Source organism: Rhea americana, unplaced genomic scaffold, assembly GCF_003343005.1.
Source record: "Rhea americana isolate MKP2758 unplaced genomic scaffold, rheAme1 scaffold_139, whole genome shotgun sequence".
In the NCBI taxonomy this organism is placed as follows: domain Eukaryota; kingdom Metazoa; phylum Chordata; class Aves; order Rheiformes; family Rheidae; genus Rhea; species Rhea americana.
The window spans coordinates 1,902,495-1,917,255 of record NW_028185472.1 but is presented as its reverse complement, the minus strand read 5'-3'; the positions used below and the strand labels follow the sequence as shown (position 1 = coordinate 1,917,255).

Sequence of the window (14,761 nt, the reverse complement as noted above, 5' to 3'; positions counted from 1 at the left end):
GCAGCAGCCCACCCACCCTGCAACAGAGGCATTGGAAAGGGAGAGATTTCCACTTTTCGCAGTGAGTGGAAATCAGGTGTCAGAGGTTACTAAAAATTTCACTAAGCAAAGTTAAGTCTACTACTACTTCCATGCACACAGACTGGGTCCACAGCTGGTGCAATACCAGGTGCCAGGAGGTCCTGTGGCTCCATCTCTCAGGGTGTCACACGGAGGAACAGTCCCTCAGCACCGCACAGCAGCAGATCTCAATCAGGCRAGCAAAAGCAGTGACGTGAAGCATGTTTTTCTGCAGCTGCTTTTTCAGCTCGATCCCTCAGACCAGCTTCTTCAGTGTCAAGCAACCAGTTCAAACCAAGCTGTGGCTGGCCCACGCTTGCTATTTAGTCCGTCCTTGCTGTTGGTGACATGCTGCATTCTGTAGGCACTGTCCTCGCAGGCCCCACAGGCCCTGTATTTAAGCCAAGGAGATTTTTTGCRTCGATTTTCACAAACTTTGGATCAAGCTAGAAGAGACATAGAGCTCTCACGTCAACTATTGACTCCCTTCAGCCCTTCACATTCGGAACTGCAGGACCTGATGCAAAGGAGCAAGGAGCACCATTCATACCAGCAGAAGTCACTGGCACCCCACATGCTCAGTGTGGCTGAAAGAGTCGGCCCCTGCAATCCRGGGGCTCCTCTCCTCCTTGCAGGATGAGGCAGCTGTGTTTCTGCCTTTATGAGTTTCACGGTCACCAAATTCAGCATTCCTGCTCTTCAGCTTTSACCTGCTTTCTGCCATTGCTGTGGACTCTGAATCCATATGACCTGCACTGCTTATGTTTTCTCTTCAGTTTYACTACACAGGACAGGTATAGAATCTTAAGCTTTATTTTTTCTATTGGCCAGCAACTTAAACTCRGTTAAAAAAAACAAAAAAGCAATGAATATTATTACACAGAGAAAAAGTATAAAACAACTCAAAGGACACAAGCCAACTTACTGTCATATCTCACTCTTCCTGGCCTCTCCCACCCCTGTAAAACATACTTGAAGGGAATGGGCAAAGGCAGCTATGAAGATACGCTTAAGAAACTAGAAATATTGCTTCAAGCAACATGCTCAATATTTTCCTCTTAGTTAGTAGTCAATACTTGTCAGAAATGTGAATAGAAAACAAGAAATAACTTAGAGATTTCTCCTTTAGATCATTATGCAATAATTTAGATTTCTTTCCCCTCTTTCCCCTTGCTTGGGAACAAGGATACACCTGAGCTCCTCCACCTCTCTGCATTAGTACTAAGGATTATTTAGTGGTGCGGATGCCAGCGTGGGAATTTCAGATTCACCTGCTCTGAATCTTAACTTGCCACCCATTAGCCCCCTTGCAGGAGCCAGCCCAAGGTTTCTGCTCTGTGAATCAAAACCTCCACAATGCTGCAAGACCCTTTGGAAAACTGGCTAATTTTGTGAGCGTTAACTGTTTGTCTGCCAGGGGACAGGGCTCAGTCTATGCCACTAAAAGGCCAAGAGAATGTATAACTTACTTTGTTTATGGAAGGGCTTGTTTTAACTGCTTAAAAATAATCCTCCGAACTCCACAGCCCTTTCTTCCTCATAGGTTTAACAGGCATATCAGAAAGGTAAAAACAGCACCCTAGCATTACCAGGCAGACTTACTGAAGAAAACTCTACACCCTTTCCAGGACAATTAGGGAAAAAACAACCCAAATCCCCAGGATGGGAGCAGCACAGAAGCTCCTGTGAATTCAGGTTAAGATCCTGTTGACATGATCCATAGCCCCTGGAAAAAAAAAATTATGGCAGTAGTGATGTCTGTGTCCTGTACATATCCTGGATCCCAGTGAAGAGAGAACATTTAATTAGCTCTATTCCTCTACAGCAACCAGACGGTTAATTCATAACCCACAGACAGTTAATTCATAACCCAGCTCTCTCAATTTAGCAAATACACTGGGGCAATTGGGTGAAGCTGATTATACTGGTTATTGCTGAGAGGGTCAGGAAAATGGGCTTCCAGGTCTCCTTAAAGCCAGAAAATCCTCAGCTGATTAACAAATTCTTTGGAGGTTGACATAACATTTGTACATATTCATTTCCTGTCCAAAAAAGACAAGCTTGGAGACTGTAATTACACCATCAGGCCCAAGGCATCTCTCAATGTGTAAGAGACATGAGAGGATATTTCTGCTAATAGGCCAAAGGACTAGTTCTTCACCACATCTCAGCAGAGGGTAGGCAGGAAACAAATTAATTTTTTTTTCTCATTCACACCAGAAGCCACTAAATACAACTAGACCAAAAAGAACTAGAACTGAGTTCAATGTCTTTGCTATAGAATAACTACAGACAAAAGGCCTCTTGTGGCTCCTAATGGCACTGTGTTGGGTGAAAGCTTCAAGGAAGAAGAGGAAGGATCACTGATTAATCCTAAGGCAGCCACGTCTTGGCAATGGAGCCATCACAAGACTTCAGTCGCACCAAGTTATGTTCCCAAGTAGAACGGACAGTGGTTTCTGCCCCCAAGCAACCAATCAGACATCCTGTCAGATGGAAAACAGCTGTGTTAAGACATCAGTGTGCACTTAGGGGAGAGAGAAATCTTCTTTGTATGAGAGACTCAGCCCTGGCTCCAGCTTGGCCCAGAAACATCATCTGTCCTCACAGTCAATGCATACTGCTGTTGAGCCACTTATCAGAGAGCAAACTAAGGTTCTTGTATAGTATCTTGATGTCTTCATGCCGGCTCAGGAAGAGCCTCAAGAAAAATGGCTCTGATAATCTTGCTTTGGTTGTACCAGCGGTCTGTTTTGCTAAGGCTTCTAGCAGAAGACCCAAAGCTCAGCTGCATCTTGAGAATGAAGAGAATCTGCTGCACACCTGCCTGCCTTGTACACGACAAGGAGGGTGACTTTTCCCAAGATGGGCAGGTGATACAGTGCATAGTCCCAGAGGCTTTTCATTACAGAGCCAAGTCCTCAGGTTACTGACACTTCTGTGCTGGTGGTGGAGGGTGGTGAGGTTGGCAGGCGCTAAGGGAGGTGGCAGAGGGGGAGCTGACAGTTCCTGCAGCTCTTAATATGGTTCTGGCTTTAAACTCCTGTACAAGCAGCAGGTGAAAATCATTCCAAAGATCTACAGGGCATAAAGAGAAGAGACAAATGCGTGAGAAGAGTTTATAGACCACTGCAAAAGAGGCTGTGGGAAAAGGCTATAAAATATCACCAGTTACTTCATAAAATCAGTTCTACAGTTTCCTCCCCTTTTCCCTCCTTTCTGGAAAAGTGTTTTCCTTCCAGGCCCTTTGACCATCCAGGCAAGTTGACAGAAGTGCTGAACACCACTGGTCCAGCTTACAGCAATGGGAAACACRCAAGTTCACACTTCTGGAAAGCAGCTCCTCAGAGCTCAAAACAGCTGCTTGAAGGAGACCGGGAGGTGAAGGGGTAGCATGGACACAGAAAGGTGTGGAGGCAGCAGCTTGCAAGTTACAGCTGGACACAGACTGTCGTGCCATCTGCGGATACTGCACTCTAGTTTGCAACAAACAGCAGGAGAGAACATAATCTGTGCTAATCCTCATAATTAATCACCAGCAACTTCACTAGGATGTAATTTGGCCGCTTGCCAGGAAGAAGGGGAAGRTGAGGAATTCCCAGAGACATCTGCAACTGGAAGAATATCCTGCATCTTCCCCTCTAAAATAGGGTCCACATCCTACCTTTCTACTTATCTCCCTCTAGCAATTCATTTGTGGACCCACAGTGCCACTCCTCAACATGACAAAGGGAAAGAAGAAATTCTGGAGTATTTAAACAACACTAACAATCTGGGGCAGGAAAATCTTCCAGATTGGCTCTATCTCCTTAGCTACACAGGCAATCATGGCACATCGCCACAAGAGGTCTCTCTCAGGCTGCAGAACACACAGCTACAGGCCAACTCCCTTGCAAGCAGCATGGGAGCAGAAAGCCTTCTCTCCCACGGCTGCCTGCACTGCAGTCTGCTCTCCCCATTCCTTCACCAATGGCAAAGTTTTACAGACCCACAAAAGAGGATCTTGCTTTGGAGCCAGCAAATCTTCGGATTCCTGACATACCTGGCAGCTTCTCCTAAGTGTGGGGGAAGTCTGATCTTTTCCATCCCTCAGCTCCAGGGTTCCTTTAACCTCTGCCCMGTACCCCCAAAACTCCGGTCAGTCCTTTTACCTGCACACAAGCRATGCTAATCCCCACTGCCCCAATAATTTTCAGATGCTCTTGAATGAAGTTTTCCAGCTTGGTAATGCAGCCATTCTGTGGAGAGAGATAAGGAGGRACAGGCATGGAATCAGCTTCATTTTAACTGCTTGTCTCTTGTTTAGGACAACATTGCAAGCTTTGAAAGCTATGCTATAAAAAGCAGCAACTGTGARCATCATCCCCCACAGCCAAAAAAGCTAGAGATGATGTAAACTGCATGATGTTTTGTATGGCTCTAGACCGAGTACGGACCACTTAAAACAGCCACCTGGAGGACAGCTCAGGAACTCCCAAACAGACCCAAGAAGGCTCCTAGTTGTGGGGAGGAATATGGAAGAAAAGCAGGTCCCAGCACTAGTCCTGCAGCCAGCTGGGCTAACACAGCAGGTGGGACAGAAACAGCACTGCTGCCTCTGGCCACATTGAATTGCAGTGACAGCCAAGGAGTGGTGGAGGGAGAATGCTTTTTTTATCTGAGATACGTGGAGAAAGGTCCCCTCATGCATTACCTAGCACGTGCCTGGAGTGGGTGTTTACTCGAGTCAGGCCAAAAGGCTGAGGCAGTGCTGCTGCGCAGATCCAGTACTGAGACCTTTCATCTGACAGGAGCMCTTTAAGAGCAAATTCCTCCCACTGCTATTTCTGAGAGCAATGAGTTTCAGTGCAGGCCTGCCTCTCTCCTGCAATTGCACTCTTGGCAGGCAACATGGCCCTTCCCTTCCTGCTTAGTTCTGCCAACAACACGTTTTTGTTATCATAAGACAAAAAGAAACCAATAAGACCATTTGCTGTTTTTCAGAGGAATTACCTTTAAATAATTAAACCATTCCATCTAGTGAGGCAGGTTTTCCATGGTAATATCAGGGGGATTTACTGTGTAGGCTACAGSAGTGCCCCAATGGTGCTGGGGGCCTTCCTGCCCCAGAGAGGTTGCAGTGAACACAGAAACCTACACACCGAGGCGGAGGGAAGCAGTGARAATGCAGCCCTTCAGGGAGGGATGGCAAAGGTTTCACTTTTCCCATGCTGAGGTTAGAGTTTAGTCAGCCCCAGCTGCTCTGATCCTAAGTAGTTATTACTCTTCCCTAATCTGATTTGCTTTTTTCCTCCCAAAGTCACTGAAATCCTTTCTGAACTCTGCCCTTACTTAGATGCAAGCCACCCATTGCAGCTTTGTCTCCTCTAGAGCTAACCCACCACATCTGGCAACTTAAGCAGGGCTGTCTTAATAATCCAACTGGGCAGCTGTCTCCAGCTTAATACTGCACAGACAGAGGAAGGGAAGAGCCAGCCCTTCCACTCAACTGGTTGCAGGTTTCCACTCTCAGGGATACCTCATCAGCCCTTGGATGCTTTTCTGTACCTCCTTGTTGGATCTAGCATGGAAGACACAAACCTCATGGGAAAGCCTTTTTTTTCTTTCCAAAGGGCAAAACTCAGCTAAGCAGCTGGACTTAAGAAAAGGCTTTGATAGATCAGAACAACCGGGCTTCATCTCTCTGTTCAYGTCACAAGGCTAGAGGGCTGGATTCTTTTGTATCTGTTTGAGCTGCTTGACTTAATGGCAAATGTTATTCACACTCCTAAAACTGTCTAATCCTCTTCTGAGTCCTGCAGCAAACATGTACTCTGTGATAATAAATATCTGCTTTAAAGAAGACAGCCCTCCTTAACTGCCAGAGGTACTCAGAACTAGAAAAAGGTCCAGTTCATGGTCCCTCTTGCAAGGCACTGCAAATTTATTCCATACTGTATTTACTGGGTGTTGCCTGGGATCCCACATACAATGGCAGCCACAATCACACACCTCTGTAACAGCAGCCTACATGCAGGAGTCCAGACACCCTGACTCCTGGCTGTAAACAGTTAAACACTCTTTTTGTCTTCCTTGAAGCTGTTACATTTCATCCTTAAAAGCTGGATGCTAAACTGGAGAAACAAATCCTGCTTTCTAAAGACTCCTGCTAACTTTGGAGCCTACCAACAGCTTGCAACACTGATCCAACACCTCCTTTATACACTTCACTGCCAGGAGGCTCTGAAACTCTTTTACCTCCTTGTAGATGTTGGAAGGATGGTCTCTTCGGCCACATAGGTCGGTTATAGTCTTACAGCAGCTGTCTGGGACCTTCCGTCCATTGGCCTCTGGAGATCTGATCCACAGGCTGTCAGTCCAGTCTGTGTAGTTGTTGCTCCCGCAGCACTTGAACTGGATGAACASAGATTAAATGCTGAGTTTGCAAGCACCGCAACCTCCTTCCCCTTCCAGCCTCCCTGCAGCAAGTGCTGGCCTTCATCCTCCTCTGCTAGACTTCAGCTATCTCACTGGCCTGGATTTCTTTAGGCTACTATCTTCATCAGTTACCTTTCTGTTAATAGTCCCAAATACAGCCATTAAATGTCAGCACCACCCACCTTGCAGCAGTCATGGCCTCTAGTTACTGCTGGGATGGATCAGAGATTGCCTGCAGCTGTCTTTGCTCCTAACCACAAGACTGGAAAGTACAAATGGTGATAACACAGTGAATTTAATTACCAGTCACTGAAAGTAATGCTGCTGTTCAGCATACCCCTGGGCCAAGCACTAGGCTGGAACTGGCAACATTTTGGAGGAGGATTTGGGKTTTTTTTTCCCTTCCCTGTGTGGATCTGAACATAGGTTTCTGTCTCTCACCTCACTCCTGAGAACAAAACTTATGTCTCATGACCTAAAACCACACCATGCTCCCACTGCCTTCCCCAGTCAGCCCACAGCTACTCTGCCAGAAAGGCAGGAGCCAGTTCCTGCCCCTGTCACAAAGTTTGTCAAGCAAATTTTCAGATCTCCCTCTATGCAAGTTTTTCTAACTTCTTCTGTACATTGTCTAACTGGGGTTGATCTCTGCCCAGCAAGAGGCAATACATGGGTTTAGTCCAGGTTCTGAGACCCACAAAGGGACAACACTGTATGAACCACAAGCTCTTTCACAAACAACTGCTCTTTAATGGCTGAAAACTGGTCTTTGTATACTGTGGACCAAACCTCACATCAGTCATAAAGTTCTGTAGATCCAGCACCACAAAAACTAAAGCTGAGAACACACTCATGCTTCACCACACTACCTGACAGCTGGGACCTAATAGGGACAGGTCAAAGCAGGGAAAGGAGGAAACCAAAAGATTAATTCTCAGCAGAGATGGGATTGAAGCTTTCACCCAATACAGTGTTCCCTAGAATATCAGAGTCTCCACATTACTTATGTTCATGCATCGTAGAAATAATGAGCACACTAAACAGCAGAATACTGTCAGAAGGAGCTAAATTCATACCAAAATAGAGGGTACTCTACATGAGCAAGGACATACAGTAGGTCCCTGTGATTTGAACTAGCTGGGAATCTGARGCTGTTGAGAGTAGCCAAGGATCTGCACTGCTTTATTACTTCCATTAGAACTGTCACAAGCCCCTGTACAGGCTGGCTTGTCTTCTCCCCATGGGGCAAACGGTGTCAAAGCGCTGCATTTGTCCAGGCCTTTCCCCTCAGACTGATGGGAACCTGACTACATCCATTGCACAAGCACTTGGCAGCAGGGTAGTAAGTGCACAGACAACCCCATGCTTTGGGAGAGCTGGGCCTATGCCTGTGAGCAAGGGTCTTTGCTGTGACAAAGCCCCTCAGAACTGTGGCAGCCCTAATYGAACCACCTCTGAGCTGTCAGACACAGTTAGCAACAGCAGCAGGAAGGCTCTTCTTTCATTACATTTTTCTCTCTATGGTACTGAGGAATTTAATGAAAAATGTCAGCCATTCCTCCACAGCTTTAATATTAGAAACGGAAACAGCCGTCAGAGCAACTCGGCAGCTCCAGCTCACTCTGGGAGTGATCATTTTCCTCTGCCTTATTACGAATCCAGTTCAGAGATCACAACACGCGGCTCTGCTGGTAGCATGGCCCAGGCGCTGCACCACACCCAGCCTGTCTTGAATCAGGGGAAGCTGTGAAACATCTGCATCTTTGATGACAAGAGCCCATGATGCCTTTTGTTTGTTTGTTTTTAAGTCCTGCTATTGCATTCATTTTCCCTGCCTCCCAGGACACCTACCTCCTGCTGCAGTTTGTCTACGGCATTGGTAACACTCTCTTCTCCCTCTTTCTGATACTTCTGGGTCATGGTGTTCTTCAGGTTTTGCTTCAGCTCCATGCTTAGCTGAATAGAAGAGACAAGTGGGATAAAATCACAAGGCAAATCCACCTCCTCTCAGAATGACCCAACGTCCTTCATACATTTCATTGCCTTTACTCCAAGAGGAGAGCAAAAAGCCTAGTGAAGCTACAGCTTCCTTCAGGCTCACCCTCCAAAGTTGGATTGGATTGGTTTCCAGGAAGTGAACAAGCTTACTTCCAATTGATCAAAGATCACGCTCCCATTTTAATAAGTGGAAAGAGATGCCTCTGGGCTAAATTTCAAGCCTGAGCTACGCATTGCTGTAAGGGTCCCAGTCCTTCAWATTTTAGAGAAATTGCCAAGACCTGCCTGGCTCAGAATAGAATACAGTAGATTGTGCCCACTTAAAATATGAGTAGGGCTATGAGATCACAGGCAGTCTTACATCTCTGAAGCCTGTCACAGCCTATTACAGCCAAAGCAGTCTATCCAGGAGCAACAGGAAATCGGAGTCCTGGGCATGCTGGACTGAAGCTGTGTAGTTTCAATAGCTCTTGTAACAATACCAGCAGGAGGGGAATAAGGGTGTGACTGTAGGAGTACTGCAAACTGCACATTCAAAGGCCTGTCTGATACCAGTGACACATTTGTAAGGTCAGAGAGAGGAGTCTGATTTTGCAAGTRTATCATTCCTGAAAACACTCCTATCATAAACCATTGGTTTGCTCAGGCAACTGGTTTCAAAAGTTTTTGTCTCCAGTAGATGCTGTTTTAATATGTCTGAATTCTTTTCACCCACCAACCAGAAAGTACCTAAGATCTGCATCTCTTTTTGTCATCCTGGTTCATACAGCAACAGTGCTTTAGTGTGACACGTCTGAAATCCTAAGTTTTCTATACCAATAAACAATGTCACTAAGCCTTTTGGATGATGCCATTGAATTAATCAGGTGCACACCTTTATTTCTTCTCAGTAAAGAATAAATCATTTAGTTATGCTGAACTGGATGAAATAGTCTGTTGTTTATTTTCCCTTTGAAAATCTTTTTTTTTCCAACTTCGTGTGTTAAATGGGGACAACACCTACCTCAAAACATTTGCAAAATGCTTTGAGATCCTGGTCTGGGAAGCACTACATAAATGCAAAGGACTTAGTGTAATAAAGAGAAAAGAAAAGGTTCAGCAGCTGGAAAGCACCAAAGGCAAATAAAGAGGAGAGTGCATTAGCAGAATTATTACTTGGGAGAAAAGCAGTTACCTGCAGGCTCACGGGGAAGAACTGCAGCATGGAATAGAGACAGCAAAAGAAATACAGAGTTTAGGCACACACACATAAGCCTTGGACACCAAAGCAAAGGCAGAAATAAAACCAGTGGCAAACAGGGCAAGCAGCCTGCACACAGGAAAAAGGGGGATTTCTGTCAGGCAGAGGGCAAGGGGAAAGTGCAGCTGTTGATCAGATGCCCTCAGGTGATGTAATGCTCCCAGGTGATGTAAAGGCTGCAGCTCTGAACATGCTGTTCCCTGCTCCAACCTGAGGGACACACTCTCCTTCATTCATTGTCACATATGAACTTAGTCTTTGCATAGATGGATGTCAGCTTCCTGTCATGCTCCCAGGAGTGATCTTTCCCCATTAAATACGAACACTTCTGCCACTGATTCTTCTTGGTACAAACAAACATAGCGCTTTGGCTCAAACTGCCAGTGTACACCTTAATGAGAAAAAGCACAGAAGCCCCAAGATGAAAGGAATGGCAAAGAAACCAGACAGTGAAGCCAACAAGATGGGATGTCCAGCTGATTCTGTCCTGCAGTAGCTCAGCTGGTTAGAGCTTGGTGCTGCTAATGCCAAGGTTGCGGGTTCAATCCCTGYATAGGCTACCTGAGGGTTGGACTAGATGATCTCCAGAGGTTCCTTCCAACCTTATCATTCTATGATTGTATGATTTTCAGGCAGCCCTTCGACAACAACCCTGGTTTGCCCTTTCCAATCAATTTCCAGACATGAGGGCAACTTCCCAGGCTGTTTGTATCTTGGTGGCTAAACTCCATTTGAAAACAAAGCAGTGTCTGAAGCCCCTGCCCCTGTGGCTGCAACAGGCACCAAGTTAAGGTTGCAGCTGTTCAGAGCCTATGCTATTCTCCAGGCCCTCAGTTGGGTTAGTTACATAAAGCTCTCAAAAACTTCCGGACCTGAATGAACCCAACCTCTCAGCTGGACCACTTATTATCTTTGCCCATTCAGGAGTATGGCAGCTGGCGTGCTGGATGCAGCAGGGGACTGTTTCTATGTCCTGAATATACTAGATGGCACTAACAAGATTTCAGTTGCTTGCATTATGTCTTGCAGGGCATTAGGAAGTTCCTAGATCTACACAGCCTCAACAGTTCTCTTCCACAAGGCTGTGTAGAAAAACAGAGGTTAAACGTGARCTACAGGAAGGAGCTGAGCAGGATCTGCCTCCCAAGTGTAACCACTAACACTTTATCAAAACCAGCAAATAATCCAAAGTCTTTTCTTATATGCAGGGAAGCAAGCACAGAAATGTAGAAAGCCGAGCCCCAACCAGACCCTGAGTCCCAGGCCTCTAACATTTCTGAGCAGAAATGAGATAACCAGTTGTTTTCTCTCTTTCTGGTTTGAGCCTCTAATACAAATGTCTACTTACCTGCTGGTAATAGATATAGGCCAGGATTCCAGCAATGATCTCAAGGAGGAAGATGCACAGCAACAATATGAAGTACTGTAAAGTAACAGGAAATGCAGAACATTAGACCAGAATGTGGGGAGATGCTGGGAGCAAGCTTCACATTGCCTGGTGAAACGCATGAACCCTTCCTTGTTGATGCTTTTCTGTAGGAGCTCTTAAAGTCTGGGGTTGGGATTAGGACCTCACTAAGGTACAGGAGGAACAATCTCACAGGAAGGATAATGCAGGATAACTGAAGACAAGCAGCAGCAAGTGTGAGTTTAACTCACACAGCCAGAGGTACACAGAGAACGAAAAAGTGCAGGCAATTGAAATAAGATCACAGGACAACAGAGAGTGGCTGGCGAATAACCTGACAAATGCACTCAGTATCACAGAAAACATTAATTTAAAAAAACTTTTCTTTTTAAAACTTTTGTTTGTTTTGATATTGTTTAGGGTTTTTCATGTTGCTAAGGAGAAATTCATGTTATAATAACAAYGTAAGAAAGCAACAAAAGGCCCATTTCAGCCAGGATACAAGACACCAGCTAAGCACAAGTATGGATTACAGTATGGATTTATATCCCCAGGGACATCTGTAGGACCCAGCAACAGGACTCAGCAATGGATTTTAGAACAGAGTCACCCTCAGGACTCTGAGTATTTGTTCTGCTGATTTGGGATCTAGAAGGAAATGCTTAGAACCAAAGTGAGAAGAGGGGACTAAGGGGAAAACTTTGGTGTTTCTTAAAAGGGACTTGATGACAGGGAATGGGATGTGCTCTGCTTACCACAAGGAGAAACAAATGAACAATACAGAAAATTAGCAAGGTTTTGGAGKATTTTACCTGTGCAGAGACAAGGAGGGAAGCCAAACAGATGAGGAGGAACATCTGTATGGGACTAAGAGGACTGGGCAGGTCTGGAGACAGAGCAGTGGACTGTGACTCTGAAAATACAGACTTTATGTAGCTCTGCCACCGACGTTTTTAATGACACTGGCAAGTCACTTCACCCCTCCCTGCCCCATTTTTCTCATCTGCAAAAATATTTAACAGATTATGTTCATTTTCCAGTAAAACTACTAAACATCAGTTCCTGAAGGTTGGCAGCAGTACCAGGTGCCACGTACCTACAAACTYTTTCATGCTCCCTCAGAAATGGTTCTGGGATATCTGTCCTGTCTTAGCAGCCATTCCCCTCTGTCATGGCCCTCTCAGTAGCTACAGTCAGTTCACTTTCTAGTCCATCAAAATGGAAAGAAAAGGCAAAATTTTAGTCTCATCATGGATCTATCTATATCATTCAAAATCCAGATATATCCCTATACTCTGCWCCATCACAGAGCCTCACAACAACCTCAGGAGACCACCTGTAGGGATGAAAGGAGTTTGAGCTTTGTGCTTATTCAAACTGAACCTGTCTGCCAAAGCTCATCAGGTAGGTCAGTTCTGACCTTGATGTGGCTGCTTAGGGTTTCAGAGAGATTCCCCAGCCTAATACAAGGCCTTCGCCTTGCTTTGCTTCTGGTCAGCCATGTTCCTTTACAGAGTCAGGCTGTTCTACAATTGCCACTAGATTTTACTTCTTTGTATATGAATTAAATGTTCACAAGCTGAAGAGACACTAGTTCCAGCTATAACGAGAGCAAGAATTGAAAAGACCTTGTGCAAAGCCCCTGTAAGAGTTACCTTGCCAAGAACAGAACAACATATCTCTGTTCCGCAAGACCCTCAGACTTCCCGTCCTTCCCCCGATCTTTCAAACACACAAACACACACCAGGTCTGAGCTATTCACCAGCCTATTTTCTATTTTTCCTCTGAGCCTAGGAAATGCTGTTACTAAAGGAACAATAGACAGGTTCTAGTAAATGTAGTTAGACTTCAAACTATCTCTCTCTGGTGCACACAAGAACAGCAAAGACCTGTACAGAGCAAGCTGGTCTAGATAGCACGAATGCCTTTTGTTACACTAGGGTTACAATCCCTGCTGTGCTCTGTTTTTTCCTGATCAACACAGGTATTTCTAAGCCCCTTTAGAGGAGTAAAACAACACTGACACACACACAGCTCAGGTTTCCTCTTCCACCCCTGCTGGGATTCAGCAGCTGCAAAGGATGGACAGCTGGGTTTTGTCTGCAGGCAGGGCTTTAATCTGAGTGCACAATCTCAGGCATTCACTTTCCAGCCCCACACTCTCCACTGAAAGTGTCTGCATACACTTGTACAAGGTGCCCATTCATACCACGGGARTGAGTCACTCAGTGGAGGGCTGGATAGCTAAAGGCTGCTCCCAACACTCATAGGACATTCAAAGGGGCAAGAAAGGATCAGCACTTACAAAGACTGGCTTTCTTTTGTTGGAACCTAGTTACACCYGACTGCTCTGACATCATTTCTCTGGAAAGGAGGGGGAAGGAGGGTGGCAGGATGCTGAAAACAACCAATGAACTGGAAAGTTTCTTTCATTTATTATTCCCTGCCACTGGGTACTCTCTGTCGTCATGTCAGAGGCATTCAGGTGGAGCCCTGTGTCACCACAGCTCAGCTCATCGTGTTTGCTTATGGTGGAAAGAAACAAACACATACCCAGCAGGCCTAAGAAAATCTGAGTCACGAGGCCTCTCTACGTATCTGGTATGAGAGGTTACTGCATCTGCTGCCGAATGCATACAGCCTGTCTATGCTGATACCTCATCGCTATCATTATCCTTATCTCAGCCTCCCCTCTTCCTCCAGGCCCCGGCGTCCCCTCAGGCATCTATTGCACCACTTCATGCCRACACAGGGGAGCGGCAGCTTTCACTCTGGACACATACCTGGCACAAAACAGGGATATTCTCTTTGCTTTTCATCAAGAGTTACAGAGCCTTTTTACAGAGGTCTGCTCAGGAAAGAGAAGTATGCCAGTTCCTGCTGGGAGCTGCAGGGACATGCCACACTTGCTTCGCAAAAGACTGGGAAACCAGTAAGAAACATAGGATCATCCAAAGGCCTGTAGGAGATACTCTGGAATGTGGGTGGGCTCTGGGCAAAATTCACTCCTACTCTGGCTCCAAGCCAGAGTCAGCCTGCATGTTGTGTCCCAAGACGTAGAGGGCAAAGACTTCTTTCATTCAACTTCAAATGTCAGAGTGAAGCATCAAGTATGTTATCTCTGAATAAGCTAAAAAATGATTTAATCCACCTACAATCCAAATTACTTTCTAAAGAGATCCTTCCATTCCATGCAGAAGAAATATACAAACAACTGCACTCCTAAGTCAGCAATCTCATTTAAATGGGAAGGTGCCAAGCCTAAATGCTGCTGGAACACAAGTCATATCAACACATGTTCCCCTTTTCCCTATCCAAKGTAACTAAGTAAACGCAGCAGTGTGAGGGACCAAGCAGAAAGTCAGCTGCTTCCTTTATATGTGAGTTCTTCTATCTGGTAGGTCCTTTCCTGGGACTCCCACTTGCATACTTTTGTGTATGAAAGCACATATCTTGACTGGAACATGATATATGCTGTGGCTTACGTGCTTGTAAAGAGCTGGATTGAGATGACCRTGCAGGTTTTGTTCCCCAGTGTTCTGTTACACTCCTCCTGCCTCTGCAATTCAGCAAAAAGTGAGACAAGAGTAGTTCAGTTCCACTTCAGGAGGGTCTTAACTAGATTCTTCCTGGCATA

The 14,761-nt window shown here is 45.6% G+C and overlaps 1 protein-coding gene across 3 annotated transcripts in view; it reads right to left on the bottom strand.

Annotated features, from left to right (window-relative positions):
- Positions 1 to 857: 857 nt before the first annotated feature.
- Positions 858 to 14,761, bottom strand: part of CD151 (CD151 molecule (Raph blood group)) — a 40,631-nt gene continuing 26,727 nt past the window's right edge. For all 3 annotated transcript variants that reach the window (XM_085298494.1, XM_085298491.1, XM_085298493.1), the window contains exons 4-8: positions 11,064 to 11,138; positions 8,329 to 8,433; positions 6,298 to 6,453; positions 4,212 to 4,298; positions 858 to 3,138 (exon numbers count right to left, since the gene is read on the bottom strand). In XM_085298494.1, the coding sequence (XP_085154620.1) occupies positions 3,079 to 3,138; positions 4,212 to 4,298; positions 6,298 to 6,453; positions 8,329 to 8,433; positions 11,064 to 11,138 (483 nt within the window). In that variant the 3' untranslated portion in view covers positions 858 to 3,078. The remainder of the gene's footprint in view (positions 3,139 to 4,211; positions 4,299 to 6,297; positions 6,454 to 8,328; positions 8,434 to 11,063; positions 11,139 to 14,761) is intronic.